Source organism: Rhinoraja longicauda, chromosome 11 (genome assembly GCF_053455715.1).
Source record: "Rhinoraja longicauda isolate Sanriku21f chromosome 11, sRhiLon1.1, whole genome shotgun sequence".
Classification (NCBI taxonomy): Eukaryota; Metazoa; Chordata; class Chondrichthyes; order Rajiformes; family Arhynchobatidae; genus Rhinoraja; species Rhinoraja longicauda.
Genome location: NC_135963.1, coordinates 24,145,651 through 24,162,836, shown reverse-complemented (window position 1 = coordinate 24,162,836; position 17,186 = coordinate 24,145,651). Strand labels below are relative to the sequence as shown.

At 39.4% G+C, this 17,186-nt stretch overlaps 1 protein-coding gene across 6 annotated transcripts in view; it reads right to left on the bottom strand.

Moving 5' to 3' along the window:
- Positions 1–17,186, bottom strand: part of mast2 (microtubule associated serine/threonine kinase 2) — a 266,095-nt gene that overhangs the window by 142,620 nt on the left and 106,289 nt on the right. The window contains exon 1 of one of the 6 annotated variants that reach the window (XM_078408494.1): positions 9,872–9,933. The exons of the other annotated variants lie outside the window; for them this stretch is intronic. Coding sequence (XP_078264620.1) covers positions 9,872–9,918 — 47 coding nt within the window. The 5' untranslated portion in view covers positions 9,919–9,933. Of the gene's footprint in view, positions 1–9,871; positions 9,934–17,186 lie in introns of those variants that run through there. 6 annotated transcript variants of the gene reach the window in all.

Below are 17,186 nucleotides of genomic sequence, written 5' to 3'. Positions count from 1 at the left end.
GATACACAAATACAATTAAAAAACAAGAATAAATCTTCAGCTTCAGTTATTGATGGTGGAATAATAACCAGCTTGGAGTATTGCACAATGATACGTAAAGAAATAGTACTATTAGGGTGGTGTTTTTACACACATGTGAGTCAGCAATTTTATTAAATACGAGCTCCCGAAAACAATTGAAACAATCTATGAAATGGTAAAGTAGTAGTGAGTTAAGATGGTAATAATTATTAATATTAACTGTCCAAGACTAGATTAGAGAACTCATTTGCACATGTTGAAGCAAGCAGAAAGAATGCTGGTATGTTTGATAATACTGGGTTGAGAAGACACGATAAGTGATCTTGGATTTGGAATACAAAGATTTATTGAGCTAAGGGCTAACATTTACAGCATGTGGAAATATTAATTGTACTACGCAAACTGGAAAATCGATTTAAACAGTGGCGAAATAAGCTAGTGTTCATTTCCGTTCAACAGATTGTACATCATTCAAAACAGAGCTAAAAGTTCAGAATGAAATAGCTTTACAGCACAAAAAAGTCTGCTTCTATTAATATGCGAGCCAGATATTTAATGCATGCGTTTAACAGACCCAAGGTTTCGATGGATAGCTTTAATCATCAGTATTTAAAGTTAGTATCAGCAAAGGACGTCGCCAAGAATTTCCTTATATCAGAATTGCAAATAGATCATCCAAGTTTGAATGGTTGACCATCTTGCCATTTATAATGATGATCATTAAATTCTTAGCTGATTTTACGTGTCAACAAATGATTCATTTCAACACCATATTAAACGGTAGTTAATCAATTTTATAATATGTAAATCCATGCAGGGAATTTCATTTTTTCTTCTAGTTTTTTCTTGCAGTACTCAATGACTTAAAGCAGTGTTTCCCAAAGTGGGGTACGCATACCCCCAGTGGTACACAAAAGGTCTTCAGGGGGTACGCAGCAATTTTCAACTATGAGCTCAGACACAGAATAACGTTAACTCACTGCTGACGGAACATGACTGCACAGCTATACTGTGGTTTATTCAATCATTTACAATCCTCCAACCAAAGGTGGCGCTAATACAACTCCTTCCACCCTAATAATAAAAAAAATATTTCCTTGTGGACATTTTCTTTTGAATAGAACCAAAGGTATGAAATTATTACAATCTTGTCTGATAGTTTACTTTTATATAACCTGAATAAAATGAGGGCATCATGCATATACAATGATATATGCATTTCAGGAAATAACGTCACAAATTTAACCTAACCACTGGGTTTCTCCTTCTTTCTGGATATCTTCCCTGACCAAAAGTTTCTGACTGTTTAGAACCACTTGGACTCATTTTGAATCGAGTCAAGCCTTCCTTTCGACCTACATTCATAGATTCCAGTCCAACAGTCAATTTTGTTTGACTGTCAACCCCACTTGAACCTCCATTTTCAGGCTGATTCAAACTCTCACTAACTTGTGTACCTTCTTGTACCATTTCTGGTTCATCTGGTACCTGTACTTGAGTGGTAACCCAATTATCTGACTCATCTAATTGGTCTCATTTCAACCCTGTCTGTGCTTGCATAGACATGACATGGTCAATGTGTACTTTTCTCACCTTTCCACTTCCAAACATCTTGACCGAGTATGTCCATGGTCCGCACTTTCTCACTACTCTTCCAGGTAACCACTTCACCCACTTGTGATGATGATTTTTCACCTTTACCTTCTGATTCAACTCAACACTCCTTTCCTTTACTCTACTTCCATCGTGATATGCTTTTTGTTTCTCCTGTTTCTCTTCTACTGTTTGAGCCATGTTTGGTTTCAACAGTGAAAACCTTGTTCTGGGTTTTCTTTTCAAGAACAGTTCAACTGGTGTTTGACCAGTAGTGGTATGAGGTGTGTTTTGATATGTAATCAGAAAGTTAGCCAGTTTGTGAAACAAAGACAACTGTCTTTTCGTTCGATTTGGATCCAGCAGTTGTTTGGCTAATGTACGCTTCACAATTTGCACTGTGTGTTCTGCTGCTCCATTGGAAGCGGGATGGTATGGAGCTACTCTAGTGTGTTTTACAGCATTCCCTTTCATGAATTGTGCAAACTCTTGTGAACAGAATTGTGGTCCGTTAGACTCTTTATCCGTCTTTAGTTTGCTGGACTGCAGCTTGTTCAACTCTTCCGCTGGTTGTCTAGAAGTTGTCCTGACTTCTCAAGAACCCCTTTTTGCCATATCCATTGACAAAGCAGTTTTACAAGCTGTTTCAAAGGTCAGGTCATACACCGTCATCAGCTTACTTCGGATCCGCTCACTTCTCAGTCCACACGAAACGGTCTCTTAACACCCGGTCTTGGAAATTTCCAAAATTACAATGAATTGATAACCTCTTGAGTGTCATGATAAAATTACTAATATCCTCCTCTGGAAGTTGGGATCTCGTTCCAAAACGATAGCTTTCAGTTATTTCTAAGGGCTTAGGGTCATAATGTTCTGTTAACTTCTTCAGAATATCCTTCAAAGACGTGCCCTTTGGTTTGGCTGGAGCTAATAAATTCTTTACTATATCATAAACATCGGGACCCATTTCAGTCAGAAAAATTGCTCTTTTCCTAGTTTGAGTTGCTTCATTCAACCGTCTTGATTCTGCATCAGAAGCTTCTACTTCAGTGATGTTATTTGCAGCAAAAAACATCTCTAAACGTTCGATGTACGCACTGAACGTTTCCCAGCTTTGCTGGAACTCACCCAATCTTCTGATATATCCACTGGGCACCACCATTTTAGATTTACTTTTTTTTTTTTAAACAGTCTCCTTGTCACCAAAAATTATACAACCTTCTCCGTGCCTCTGTAGAATTCCTTATCTACACAACAAGTAAAACTGGGGAATCGACGATCCCATCCTCGTCGCCAATTTGTGATATCTTGAGCTCAGACACAGAATAACAAGTTAACACTGCTGACCGGAACATGACTGCACAGCTGTACTGTGGTTTATTTAATCATTTACAAACATCCAACCAAAGGTGGCGCTATTACAGACGTCGCCAAGAATTTCCTTATATCAGAATTGCAAATAGATCATCCAAGTTTAAATGGTTGACCATCTTGCCATTTACAATGATGATCATTAAATTCTTAGCTGATTATATGTATCAACAAATGATTCATTTCAACACCATATTAAACAGTAGTTAATCAATTTTACAATATGTAAATCCATGCAAGGAATTTCATTTTTTCTAGTTTTTTCTTGCAGTACTCAATGACTTAAAGCAGTGTTTCCCAAAGTGGCGTACGCGTACCCCCTGTGGTACACGAAAGGTCTTCAGGTGGGTACGCGGCAATTTTCAGCTATGTACTACTGAAACATATTCATTATTGGAAAAAAATACTGTGGTTATGAAAATTGCCACGTACCTCCTGAAGGTAAGCGTACTCCACTTTGGGAAACACTGACTTAAAGTATGAAATAATATGATACACAAAGTGCTGGTGGAACTCAGTGAATCAGGCAACATCTGGCCTCATGGAATGGATAGATGACGTTTTGGATTGGGACCCTTCAGACTGATTGGATTATAGACAATAGGCGCAGGAGGAGGCCATTCGAGCCAGCACCGCCATTCAATGTGATCATGGCTGATCATTCTCAATCAGTACCCCGTTCCTGCCTTCTCCCCATACCCCCTGACTCTGCTATCCTTAAGAGCTCTATCTAGCTTTCTCTTGAATGCATTCAGAGAATTGGCCTCCACTGCCTTCTGAGGCAGAGAATTCCACAGATTCACAACTCTCTGACTGAAAAAGTTTTTCCTCATCTCAGTTTTAAATGCCGGGGGGGGGGGGAGGAGTGGAGAAAGCTGAAAAGGAGTGGAGGGGGTGTGACAATGCCTGGCATGTGATAGGTAGATACAGGTGAAAGAGTGGGCGGAAGGGGGGGTAATTGGACGATGGGCCAAGTAAGTGACAAAGGCTAGAAAAGGTCTCCTTTTAGGCTGTCAGCTAAGGAAATAAATTAAGTGAAATGTAAAGCTGGAGGGAGGGATATGGGTAGAAGGAAAGAGAGGGAATGGGAAAGAGGGGAGATAAAAATGTCTCCCAGATTTATCTCCAAATGGAAAACATGGATCGCAGGTTTGGGAGATGAATATATCAATGAGGGGAAAGGAGGACTGTGACTGGGATGGTGGAATTAAATGTGCACGCACCAGTCACATCACATCATCAATCACACCTTCCTGTCTCCACCCCTTCCCACAGAGACCACTGCAATCCCCTGATTCGCTCAAAATAACCCCCTCCTCAGGCACTTTCCCCTGCAACCACAGATGTGGCACCTAAACTTCATTCCCTGCACAAATGTTGTGCGACCTGCTGAGTTGCTCCAGCACTTTGATTTTTGCTCAAGATTCCAGCATCTGCAGTTTCTTGAGTCTCTTGAATACTCTTTTCATAGTATTTATCACTTGGTCATTACTCAGAAAGAAAATGACCATGTGTAACTAATGTCTCCAAACTTACTGTCCATCTTCGAATGATGACTGCTGTATTTAAAACTGGAATGACAAAGGACTTAAAAACATTATTATGGAATGAATCTGGTCCAAACAAATCTGGATGTGCATGCAGCAGCTTATTATAAACCCTTCTGAATCCTGCCCAACCTTTTACTATTAAAACTTATTTGTTCATTAGCAATAAGAAAAATTCCTGTGTTGCTGAAGAAACGGTGGCGCAGCGGTAGAGTTGCTGCCTTACAGCGAATGCAGCACCGGAGACCCGGATTCGATCCCGACTATGGGTGCTGTCTGTATGGAGTTTGTACATTCTCCCCGTGACCTGCGTGGGTTTTCTCCGAAATCTTCAGTTTCATCCCAAACTCCAAAGACATACAGGTACATAGGTTAATTGGCTTCGTAAATGTAAAAAAAAATTGTCCCCGGTGGATATAGGGTAGTGTTAATGTGCGGGGATCGCAGGTTGGCGCGGATCCGGTGGGCCGAAAGGGCCTGTTTCCACGCTGTATCTCTAAACTCTAAAATAACTTTGAACTAAGTCATCTTGAATCAAGGTTTTAAACAAGATTATTAATGCCAAGTAGACATGATATCAGCATAAAACTTAAGGCCCATTCAAAAAGTAGAAATTCAAAAATCTAGAAACCCATAAATGGCAAGGAACAAATGGTACTGTGTGTGTGAAGGCAGAAGACTTGTAAATGGCACGAATAAATATCATGCATCGATCTTCACAGAAAGGGGGACACAGTAGACAGATTGACATAACAGAAATCGAATGCAAAGCATTGGAAATGACAAAGAGGGAGGTCACATTAAAAGTATTGGCCTCTTTATAAGAGGATAAGGCCAGATTAAAGTGTACCACAGACACTGACTATCATTTTCCAATCATTTTTGGCTACAGGCGTGAAGATGTAATACTGGAAAACAGCTGACAGTATTGTGCTGGATGATTGACAGTATGATTATCTACAAATAGGGAAAGAGATAAACCAAGTAATTAAAGACCAGGCAGGCAGCCAATCTACTGACATCGGACAAATTATTGGAAAAAATTGCAAGGAGAAGAAAATCTGCATTTGAGAGGCTCGAGTTACACAGGCTTAGTCAGCATGGGATTTTGTTAGAAGATAATGTTGGGTTAACAAGTGAATATTTTTGAGGAAGTAACACGAAGCATTGATGGTAAAGTACATTTAATGCAGCCATAAATTTTGCATGTTTTGATAAAACCACACATGGGAAACTAATCATTAAAGTAAGAGCCCATGGGATCCAAGAGGAAGCAAAAACTTGGATCGAAAGTTGGCAAAGTAAGGTAATCCAAATTTGGATAGCCAACAACAATTGGAGAGAACAGGTCGAGCTGTGTGCAGTAGAGTTTTGCTGAACTCTCGATGCTCATAACATATATAACTGATGTATAGGGGCCTATGATTAATATCTGCCAAAGATAACATAATTGACAGAGCAGCTGACACGGAGCAAGAAGGGATTTTGGTGGAGGAAAGTAACAAAAAAGGTAAACTGAAAGAATTCAGAAGAGTGAAGTGATGCATTGGGGAAAAGCAAACAAACCAAGATGGGATGTGAAGAAGTGGAGAGAAACAGAGGGTTGTTGAAGGAAAGTGATTCAATATTTTTTCACCTAAAGGTTAATGTAAGTCTGGAATACCTGGGTGAAAGGGTGGCAGAGGCAGTAACCATCATCACATTTTAAATTATCCTGAGTAAGCACTGGAAAAGCAGCAGCTGTAAAGACTACCAACCTAATGCTTGGAAAAGGGAGATGAGTTGTACTGCACGGAAACATGACCTTTAGCCCTTCGTGTCCATGCTGACCATAAAGTACTATCTACACTAATCGCATTTACTTGCTCCATGGCCCTCGATGCCTCCGTTTCAAAGGTTTGTCTACCTAAAATGAGCATTTCTGGCACTGCCCTCACCTGTGGCAGTGTTATTGTCGTCTATGATGGGCCACCACCCCCAGCTGGGGATAGAAAATAAGAGCAAGGACAAGGAGGTTCGGGTTCAACGTTCTAAAGCATTGTATTGGAGTATTGGAGTACTGTGTACAGCGTCAGTCACCACACCATATGAAGAACATAAATGCACTGGGGACAATACAGAGGAGATTCACCAGAATATTGCCTGCATTGGAGCTTTCCAATTATGAGGAGAGATTGGATGGTCTGGGCTTGATTTCCTTGGAGCAGAGGGGTTTTCCTTGGCTGAGGGGGAACTTGAATGAGGTATACAAATAAAAGCAGCCTTCACATCTCATGTTGATTGGGGCTTCTTTACTGAAACCATAAGTGTCACAAGAATCCCAACTGCTACAAAATTCCAAGACACTACCATGAATCGATTTCTTTTTAAAATTCACTCAGTGGAAACATACTGTATGAATAAAGTACCAAGTCATCTGATAGTGAAATATTTCCAGTTATGTAGGCAAAACTTCAACATTCAATGCCATTTTGCAGTGTGAAATTGTCGGTAACTTTGGATCTGTATAGTTAAACACAAAGTTTTGAAACTGTACCCTCTCTACAACTTCTGCCTTTTTATCCATTACAAATATGTAATTGGCTATAAACTAAAAATATTTTTTTATACACTAACTCCACTGTAACAAAGACCAGAAATGTTAGACATGGTTAAATGAAATGCGAGTGAATCATTAATAAATCATACCTATGAGTCAGTGAGTCTTTAATATAAAATCAAGTCTATAAGTGTTGCATAGTGTTTAAAGATAATCATATCATATCATATCATATATATACAGCCGGAAACAGGCCTTTTCGGCCCTCCAAGTCCGTGCCGCCCAGTGATCCCCGTACATTAACACTATCCTACACCCACTAGGGACAATTTTTACATTTACATTTACCCAGCCAATTAACCTACATACCTGTACGTCTTTGGAGTGTGGGAGGAAACCGAAGATCTCGGAGAAAACCCACGCAGGTCACGGGGAGAACGTACAAACTCCTTACAGTGCAGCACCCGTAGTCAGGATCGAACCTGAGTCTCCGGCGCTGCATTCGCTGTAAAGCAGCAACTCTACCGCTGCGCTACCGTGCCGCCCTTAATAACATTTTGTCATCCTTATATTTCATTTTCTGCTTCACATCTGGTTTTGGAATCGTAAAGAAGAAACAGCTAATGGTTTAGAGCAGCTTAAGGTAAATCAAACCAAGTCAACGTGGCTTTTTGAAAAGGCAAATCCTGTTTGAGAAACTTTCTGAAGTTCTTTGAGAATGTAACGAGTAGAGTTGATAGAAGGGAAGCCGTTAATATGACGTGCAGGTAGTTCTGCTATAACACAATAAATGCATTCCTAAGAAACCTTGTGTTATAGGAAAGATTATAAAGAAAACTGTGTCAAAGGGGTTAGGGGCTAGAGTCATACAACGTGGAAACAGGCCCTTTGGCCCAAATTGCCCATGCAGACCAACATGCCCCATCTACACTAGTCCTACCTGCCTACATTTGGCCCATATCCCTCTAAACCTATCTAAATGTTTTGTACACATTTCAATAGTACTTGCCTCAACTACTTCCTCCAGCAGCTCATTCCATACCCCCGCCCCCCCCCCCCCCCTCGCCCCTCCACCCTTTGTATAAAAAAGTTTCCCCATTCCTATTAAATCTTTCCCCTCTCACCTCAAACTCAAGTCAATAGACAATAGGTGCAGGAGGAGGCCATTCGGCCCTTCGAGCCAGCACCGCCATTCAATGTGATCATGGCTGATCATTCTCAATCAGTACCCCGTTCCTGCCTGGTTCTTGATGTCCTACTCTGCATTTACCCTGTCTATTCCTTTCATGATCTTATACACCTCTGTAAGATCACCCCTCATCCTTCTGCACTCCAAGGAATAAAGCCCTAGCCTGATCAACCTCTCCCTATAGCACAGGCCGTTAAGTCCTGGCAACATCCTTGTAATTTTTTTCTGCACCCTTTCCAGCTTAACAACATCTTTCCTCTCACATGGTGACCAGAACTGAACACAATACTCTAAATATGGCCTCTTGGAAATTAAGAATTTGAATTTATGTTGCAAACATTGGCCTAAAACTATATCAGAAAGATAGATATGGGGAAGGGTGTGCGCAAATGAAGAATTAAGGATCCTGAACCTGACCCATTCGCAATTTCCTGCTTGAAAGATCATCCCAGAACAAATTGTGTCAGAAACTAGTACCTACATTAGTGTCTGCTATGCAAAATGCCAACTGCTAATGGACAGCTGGGAGGAGAAAAACACCTACAAAAGCAAAATAGTAAAACTCATATGAATACTGACAGGAAAACCTTGAGTTTTAAGTATCAGGTAAGCTGATACTTAAATTGGTCAACTTTTAACACATTAACAGTCTTGCGAAATCAGCATTGCTTCAGTGAGCACTCCAAAACACAAAGTGAATGAGAAAACCTTTCCTTTGTTAATCATTTCGCATTTTACTGTTATTCCTCTCTGTGAATTACATATAAATATGATGTATATAATTTCCCCATTAAGTTTCCTATTTATGAAGTTCATTATGGGACAAATGTATGACATTTCTGTTCCTTTTACAACATTATACATAACTTGGAGGAAGTTCATCCAGTTTTCAGTACAAAGTGAATCTGGCTGCGGAATATGATGTTATCAATCTCCCTATCATCAAGGGAAGCTTTATGGACAGAGATGGAAAAACCTGTTTAAACAAGCTGACCTACAATTGTTCCTGATAACATTCATTCACTTTTACTGCCTGCAGTGCTTCCGTCAGATGGATTTGAATGCATTCCGATGTGCACACAGAGCAAGTAGGTAGATGGGATCATAAGCAGGATCAAGATATGACCCTGAGAGCCCGCAACACAATTATTTTTAAACAAGTACATTTCTTAGACTGTGCTGTTCTCTTAAGGAAATGTTCTCATAAACCTTCACAATATTATATATGGTTTTAATCAATGGTACAACATAAATTCAAATTCTTAATTTCCAAGTTTTTGCCAAATTCAATTTTTTCTCAACATGATCATAAATAAGGCATTTTCTCTCATCCAAAACAGGTGCTGACTTAAGTTTTTAAAATACTATAACATGATTTAAGTTGCTTTATGTTTGGGTGTCTATGCCCCAGTCTGTAAAGCGGCCACAGAATCACTAAGTATCATTAATAACTCTAACAAAGCCGGAAAATTTAACAGGGTATATCAGCATGTTCCTTTTCTCTAAAACTATTTGATCAGTGTTATAGTAATGTTGGTAAAAATACAAAACATATTTAAATTCACTTAACAAGATATCAAATTAAAAGAGTTAAATTTATAGAGATCTTACTGGATCCGCAAGCGAGGGGCCCCGGTTCTCTCTCGTCTCTTCTTCATTTCTGAATTGCCTAACACCTTCACCGATAGAGAACATAAGCTGATCTGGCTTATACCAACATAAAACTGGCATCACTTGGGAAAATACTGCCAGCTGTGTTTTGTGCAACAGAATCAGTCGTTACAAGTTTGTTCAACCCTCACAGTAAATCAGGATCTCTTGTGAACGATCAAAGCCACCCATTGCGGGTGAAAAAATAAAAAAGGTTCACATTCAGAAGTTACCACACTTATTGCAATCAATTCCTCTTCATGCTCATACTCATGCTACAACATTCAAAACCTGAAAGCAAATGAACTCATGCCGGGGATCTACAATCTACAGTCTAACAGCATAACAACTCTAGCTAAAATTAGAAAGCAACAGCAACCTGTATGGCAGTACGGTGACTTTAAACAAACCAATCCAGATATACGTTGGGGCGTAAGAGATTTCAGAATCCCATTAATGGTCAGAGATCCAGGGAAGGTGTACATAAAAGGCAGAAGCGGAACAACACAGCTGTGTTAATATTACTGATAATCAGTCCAAAATGTTGAAGTTTAGGAAATAATTATCTATGGGTTGATATTCAAACCAAAAACTATAAAATTAATCACTTGCTTAAAGCTTCTGGATGTTTTCATGATATTTAGTAAAATAAATCAGTTGTCCAGCTTCTGGCCTCAAACTGCTTTCTTTTCTTTTTAATTAAGTATTTAAAGTCTATTACAGTGTGGATATATAAATAAGATAGTAAGCAGAATACCAAATATTCAATAAATAGATGTACAGTGCAAGGTTATGTAAAGCTTTTACCTATATCCCATTTAAATGAACAGAGTCAATAATCAATTGGAATCTGTTCTATTGTTCTCAATTTCAGAATCAAGCTGCAATTTGAGTTTGGTATTGGAGTTTTAGAATGAGGCATTACTCTGCACAAATGCATAAAATGTTGTTATCCTAGTGGCCATTTCGCAAAGTTACACACTCAGGCAGATCAGCAAAAAGGCGACAGTGTGCGCCTAACAAGCCTTGTATTATATAAGCAGTTGTCTCAATGGGGAAGAGGGTTGTGGACTAGTTTGAGACTCACAATAACAACGTTCTTCATCCACAGGATTTTCAAACATTAAAAGTCCTTTTAATAGCTCCAAGTTTATGTTTGTTACTGCAACTAAAAATACTGAAGACTGTATCTCATATTGTTAAATAGAGTTTGTCACACAAGTGTCAATAAAAGCGATTCTCGTCAATTCATAATGCACATTGCTACTAATGACATAGACAAAGAGGTGGGGGCCAACAAAGCAAATATGGAGAGAGGCAAAATGTTTAAAAAAATAGGACCCCTTGATTTCTGACTTCTGGTTTACTCCCTGTGCCACATGTTGGTGAGGATCGGTCAAATGAATGAGCAGTTAAAGAGCTTGTGCTGGCAAAAGGAATTCAGTTTCTTAGACCATCGGGATCTCTTCCATAGGGCAGACAAACAAAAGAGATGGGTTGCATCTAAACTGGAGGGGTTCGGAGAACTAAGATATGTTCAGTTAAACTACATTTGTTTTAATACAAGAAACCTTAGTGATAAGGTAGGTAAACTAAAGCTATTATGACTTTTGCCATTATGGAAGCATGCTTGAGAAATGGACAGGACTGACCGCTAAATATTCTGGGAGGGACAGAGGTGGAAGCAAGGGGGAGGGGACAGCAATAGTGATTAGGGAGATCAGGGCCGGATTAAGCTGGTGTGGGGCCTGTAGCAAGGGTTGCCAACTTCCTCACTCCCAAATACGGGACAAGGTTACGTCACTGCCCTTCCGAAGGGTCTTGACCCGAAATGTCACCCTTCTTCTGCTGGGCCTCCATGAGGCGGGTGGCGAGGACTTCTCCGAGGGCGATAAAAGTATCCACAAACTGAAGGAGAAGGCAAAGAAGAGGAAGGGACGAGGATTTGGCTCCGAGGAAGGCACTCGATCCAGGCTGCGAGAAGACTATGATTCCGTGGAGCAAGATGGTGATGAGCCAGGCCCTCAACGCTCGGTGGAGGGGTGGATCCTGTTTGTGTCCGGGGTCCATGAGGAAGCCACCGAGGAGAACATCCACGACAAGTTTGCCGAGTACGGCGAGATCAAGAACCTGCATCACAACCTGGACCGGCACACCGGCTACCTCAAGGGCTACGCTCTGGTGGAGTACGAGACCAGGGCTATGAGACCAGGGGTCGGAGCTGACCGGGCAACCTATCAGCGTGGACTGGGGCTTCGTCAGGGGGCCACCTAGGAGAAAGAGACCGAGTGGCCGTAGGAGAAGCTGGAGCCCGGACGCGTCACTGAGCCGGGATGGAGTGTGGAGCGGCCGGTGGGACGGAGCATTTAGTGCGGGGGCCTCGAAAATGCGGGGCCCGAAGCATATGCTACTTTTGCTACAAGGTTAATCCGGCACTGGGGGAGATATCAAGCACTATTTTGGGAGGATATTCTGGGGGAAATACCCAGCGAGGCTATGGAGTCTCATGAGAACTATAAGGAATGTAGGAGTACACTTAAGTAGGAAATTAGCAGGGGTTAAAAAAAAGGGGCATGAGATATCCCTGGTAAATAAGGTGAAGGAAAATTCTAAAATATATTTAGAGCAGAAAAGTAACTAGGGAGAGAATACATTCCCTTAAAGATCAGTGTGGTAATCTATATAGGAACTAGTTGAGCAAAATTATTGAATGTTTCGATGTAAAAAAACATCTGTTTGAATAATCACACAAGAGTTGACCTCTTTGATCATTTTGAAATCAAGCAACAGTTTATATCTTTAGAGGCTTTGTTATTATTAATAATATTATTTTTTGAAAGATTGATAGGAGTTAATTGAACCTGTCTAAGCAAACATCAGAACACCCTCAGTGTACCCTCAGATGATTCAAACTCCGCACAGATAACATCCAAGATCAGGATCACACCCAGACCAATGGAAGCTTTGTGGTAGCAGCACCCTCCAGTCTATACGTCAATGTTGGAAATGGGAACAGGTCCATCAAATATCTGCTAGCAAACTTTTTCCCCCAAAATAGTTGCTCGACATGAAAAGATTCAAATTTATATGGTTCCCTTGATGGCCTCTGAAGAAGCTGCATTTTGCAGGTAGTTAAGTATGCTTTAAGGTGTAAATGGAAATGTAGTAACCAACTAACCAATTGCTTAAGCTGGCCTTCTATAAATAGCATTGTGACAATAACGTAATGATCTTCTTCTGTAATGTTCACTGATAGAAAATATGTGCCAGATCAAGTGAATGAGAGATGAATCGAGATTAACAAACTACAAATGTAATAAGAGCAGAGTTAATTTTTAGCCCATGTGTTCGTGTCCTTACAAAACTGCATAACATTACCTCATGAACCTATGAATGTATTTACACTAACTTAGAACTTGGAAGTCAATAACCTTGCTAAACCACAAGATCACAATTTTTCCTGCACAGGATACAGTTCTCTGTACTATTTATTTGCTGGGGTTTTTTTGCTCAGTATTTGGTTATAGTTCTCTCAAGAAAAGTTCCCAAAAACCCAAGAGGTTTTAATGGCAAAAGCACCACCATTCAAAATAAAGTCTTATTTATATTTAAAACTCTGGGTTTATTCAACAAACGTTAGATGTTGACGCATTTGATGTGATAATACATCTTAGTCCTTTCACTTGATCATTCCCCATTGTTTTCACATTGGTGTATGCCTTTTGGAACTCCAAATATCCAAAATCCACTGGGTCTATACTGCTAATTACAACCTCAAAAAAAATTAGCAGATTTGTCAAACATGATTTCCCTTGCATAAATTCATGTTGACTTCATACAATCCTATTAAGACTTTTTAATGACCCTGTTAATAGATAGCACAATTTCTTTATTAGCGTCCAGCTAACTTTTGTTTTATTCTGTTTCCTGTCTTTCTCCCTTCTTAAAAAGTAGGCTTACATTTACTACCTTCTATTCAGTGGTCACCATTCCATAATCAGCATGTGCTCAGGCCCTGCTCTACTCTCTTTACACCTATGACTGTGAGGCACAGCGCAGCTCCAATACCATCTATAAATTCACCGATGACACCTCGGCTGTTGGCCAAATCATGGGTGATGATATGTCAGCAGAGATGAGATGGGTAAGAACACCTGGTTGAGTGAAGCCACATAACCATTTCTCGCTCAATAACAGCAAAACCAAGGAACTAACGGTTAACTTCAGTAAAGGGAAGTCAAGAGGTCACATGCCAGTTTTTATTGGTGGCAAGAAGGTGGAGAGAATTTAGCAGCTTCAAATTCCTGTGTGTTAACATCCTGGGTCCAGCACATAGATGCAATCATGAAGGAGGTGTGCCGGCACCTCTACTTTCTTAGCGGTTTAAAGTGTGTTGGTATGTCTCCGAATATTGTAACAAACGTTTACAGTTGTTCTGCAGAAAGTATTCAGACTAGTTGCTCCAAGGCATGGTGCAACAATCACATCACACAGTAACATAACTGGCTAGATTGAGTGATGGACTCAGCCCAGTCCATCATGGGCATAGCCTTCCACACCACTGAAAGCATCTACACGAGGCTCTGCCTCAAGAAGGCAACATCCTACAACAAGGACCTCCACCATCCCTCTTCTCGCTGCTGCTACCATCGGGCAGGAAGTACAGATGCTCAAATTCCCACACCAGCAGGTTCAGGAACAGCTATTTTCCAACAACCATCACGTTCCTGAACTGACCTGCACCATCCTCATCCTACCTCAGTAATGAAACAACATGGGCCACCTCTTAAAGTACAATGGACTAGTTTTATAATTTTATAATTTATAATTTAAATGGACTAGTCTGAAGAAGGGTCTCGACCCGAAACGTCACCCATTCCTTCTCTCCCGAGATGCTGCCTGACCTGCTGACTTACTCCAGCATTTTGTGAATAAATCGATTTGTACCAGCATCTGCAGTTATTTTCTTATACTAGTTTTATAATTGTGTTTTGCACTAATGTCTTGTTTTTTGCAAAAGCTAGGATAGTTAACCTTCAAATTATTAATGTTGCCTTTGCCTTAACAAGAAAAAAAGTTTGATTACATGGTATATCAGCTTATTTACTTCAAACTCTTCTCTGGCAATACGCACATAATATATTGCATGCTATACATATGAGACAGGGACAATTTTCCAGTCCAATTCCTATTCAATATATAACATGCACGTAAATCATATTAAATTCACTGTTCTCCTGACATGTCCTTGGCAGGGAAGACTGCAAAAGCTTTGGATAACCCCTTGAAAACACACTTTTGCAAGCATTATGCAAAGCTCACTGTTGCCTAAAGGTTGAAACTATTTAGCTTCTGACAAATTTCCATTGAACCCTAACATAAGTTTGAGAAACTGCATGTCATCTATGTACCAGGTAGCATGCAGCCGGATAGAGTTTAAAAACTTCACATTATGATTCTGACATTCTATTCTTTACTGCAACATACCCATTTTATGTTTTATTTCCTGTGGCTCTACCACCCTTTTTTGGCTTGAATCATGAAAGATTTTGCTATTTAACTGTCACGGATCTTGTCTTTAATTCTTTCTTCCCTTCCACGTTATTTATCTTGAAACTTCTCAAATCTTTAATTCTTTCCCAAATCTTTACCTCAAATCTCTTCTCAAATCTTTAACTCATTATCCAAAAATATTAACACCCTTTCCCTGTTGTCTGATCTGTTGAGTGCTTTCAGCAATTTGTTCCAATTATTAATAACAAAAAATGTTGTTTTGTATATTGATTTTGTGAGATTTGCAGATTGTAAAACTAAACAGAACTATTTAATAATGCTCTGAGGTAATCTGTAATAATAAAATAGAACCAACTAGAAATACTCAACTGGTCAGATAGCACCTGTGGAGTGAGAAAAGAATATTAAAATGTAAGGTCAAACAAAACAAATTATGGAGGGGAGGGAGTGGAGAAAGAAAGCAAAATGAAAAGTGAAGCTGATTTTTAGTTTTGTTCCTTGTCCCGAGTGAAGATGCTGCCTTCCACCTTATCTCAGAAATTTCCCTCCAATTCCTTTTTCCCTTCCTTCCATTCTCTGCGTATCATAATGCGTTTATATCCCTAATTATTCCTAGTTTCGATAAGTCTTACTTTCTCTTTCTCTCTATCTTTCCATAGAGGCTTCTAACTTGGTGTATTTTTAGTATTGACTATTTTTATTTAACGTTTCTAAAATTCAGTGTTTGCTGAATAAGATAGCTTTTTGTGAAATTACTTTAATATTTTTGCTTTTGCTTGGATGATAATGCTAACCCATGATAACCAACATATATTCCAAAACAAATTCACTACAGTTTAGAAATCACAGATTTTATCTGAATATTGAATTTTCATTCCAGAAAGTAGAATTCAATGAACAACAAACTCACTGAATGTGCTTAGATGACAAATATCTCTCTTCAGTGTGCACAAAAGTCAACTCAAAGGTAATTTTCATTTTTTCTCAACTAATTCCCCTGTATCTAATTAGCATTACGTACCTTCATAAGAACATGTGGAGCATTATTATTCAATAGGTTTAAAGTAATTAGCCACATTTGGAACACCAGACTTGCATACATTTCCAGAAGGAATACATTTACTGACTAAAATCAATTATTCAATTTACTTAAGATGACTGTAGAAGCAAGCATGTTTTTAATACCAAGTTTTATACATTAGTACCAGCCAGGAAACAAGATGCTTTACACTCATATCTTTCAAGCAAACACTTTCAAAGAAGTATAAGAAGTGCACTGCTGAATACTGAAAAGGTAGGAGAGAAACTCAAAGTATCCTGTAACATCTATGGTAACAATCAATGTGGGTCACAAAGGAATCTATATAATTACAAATCATTTAGTCCATAATGTGCAATGTAATATTCTGAAAATCATAGAAAATAGATGGTGATAAAATAACGGTTTATCTAAAGATCTAAAATAACTTGCATGTCATAGTGAAATAGATTGGGAGCTGGAAAAATCCAGAATTATTTTGTTTTCCCCAACAGCTTTACAAAGACCAAACAAAGCACCTCAACAGAAAATATATTGTACCACTGTCAGCAATTTACTCACCCCCTCCCCCGAGACAAGGAACAAAAAAAGATGTAGATAACTATCTCAACAGGTTTCTATTCTACTTCATTTGTGTAGTGCATGTCTCTAAAGCTAGCATCATAATATAAATGGACTGACATATTTGGACTAGTGTGACCAAATGCTTACATTGGATAGGTT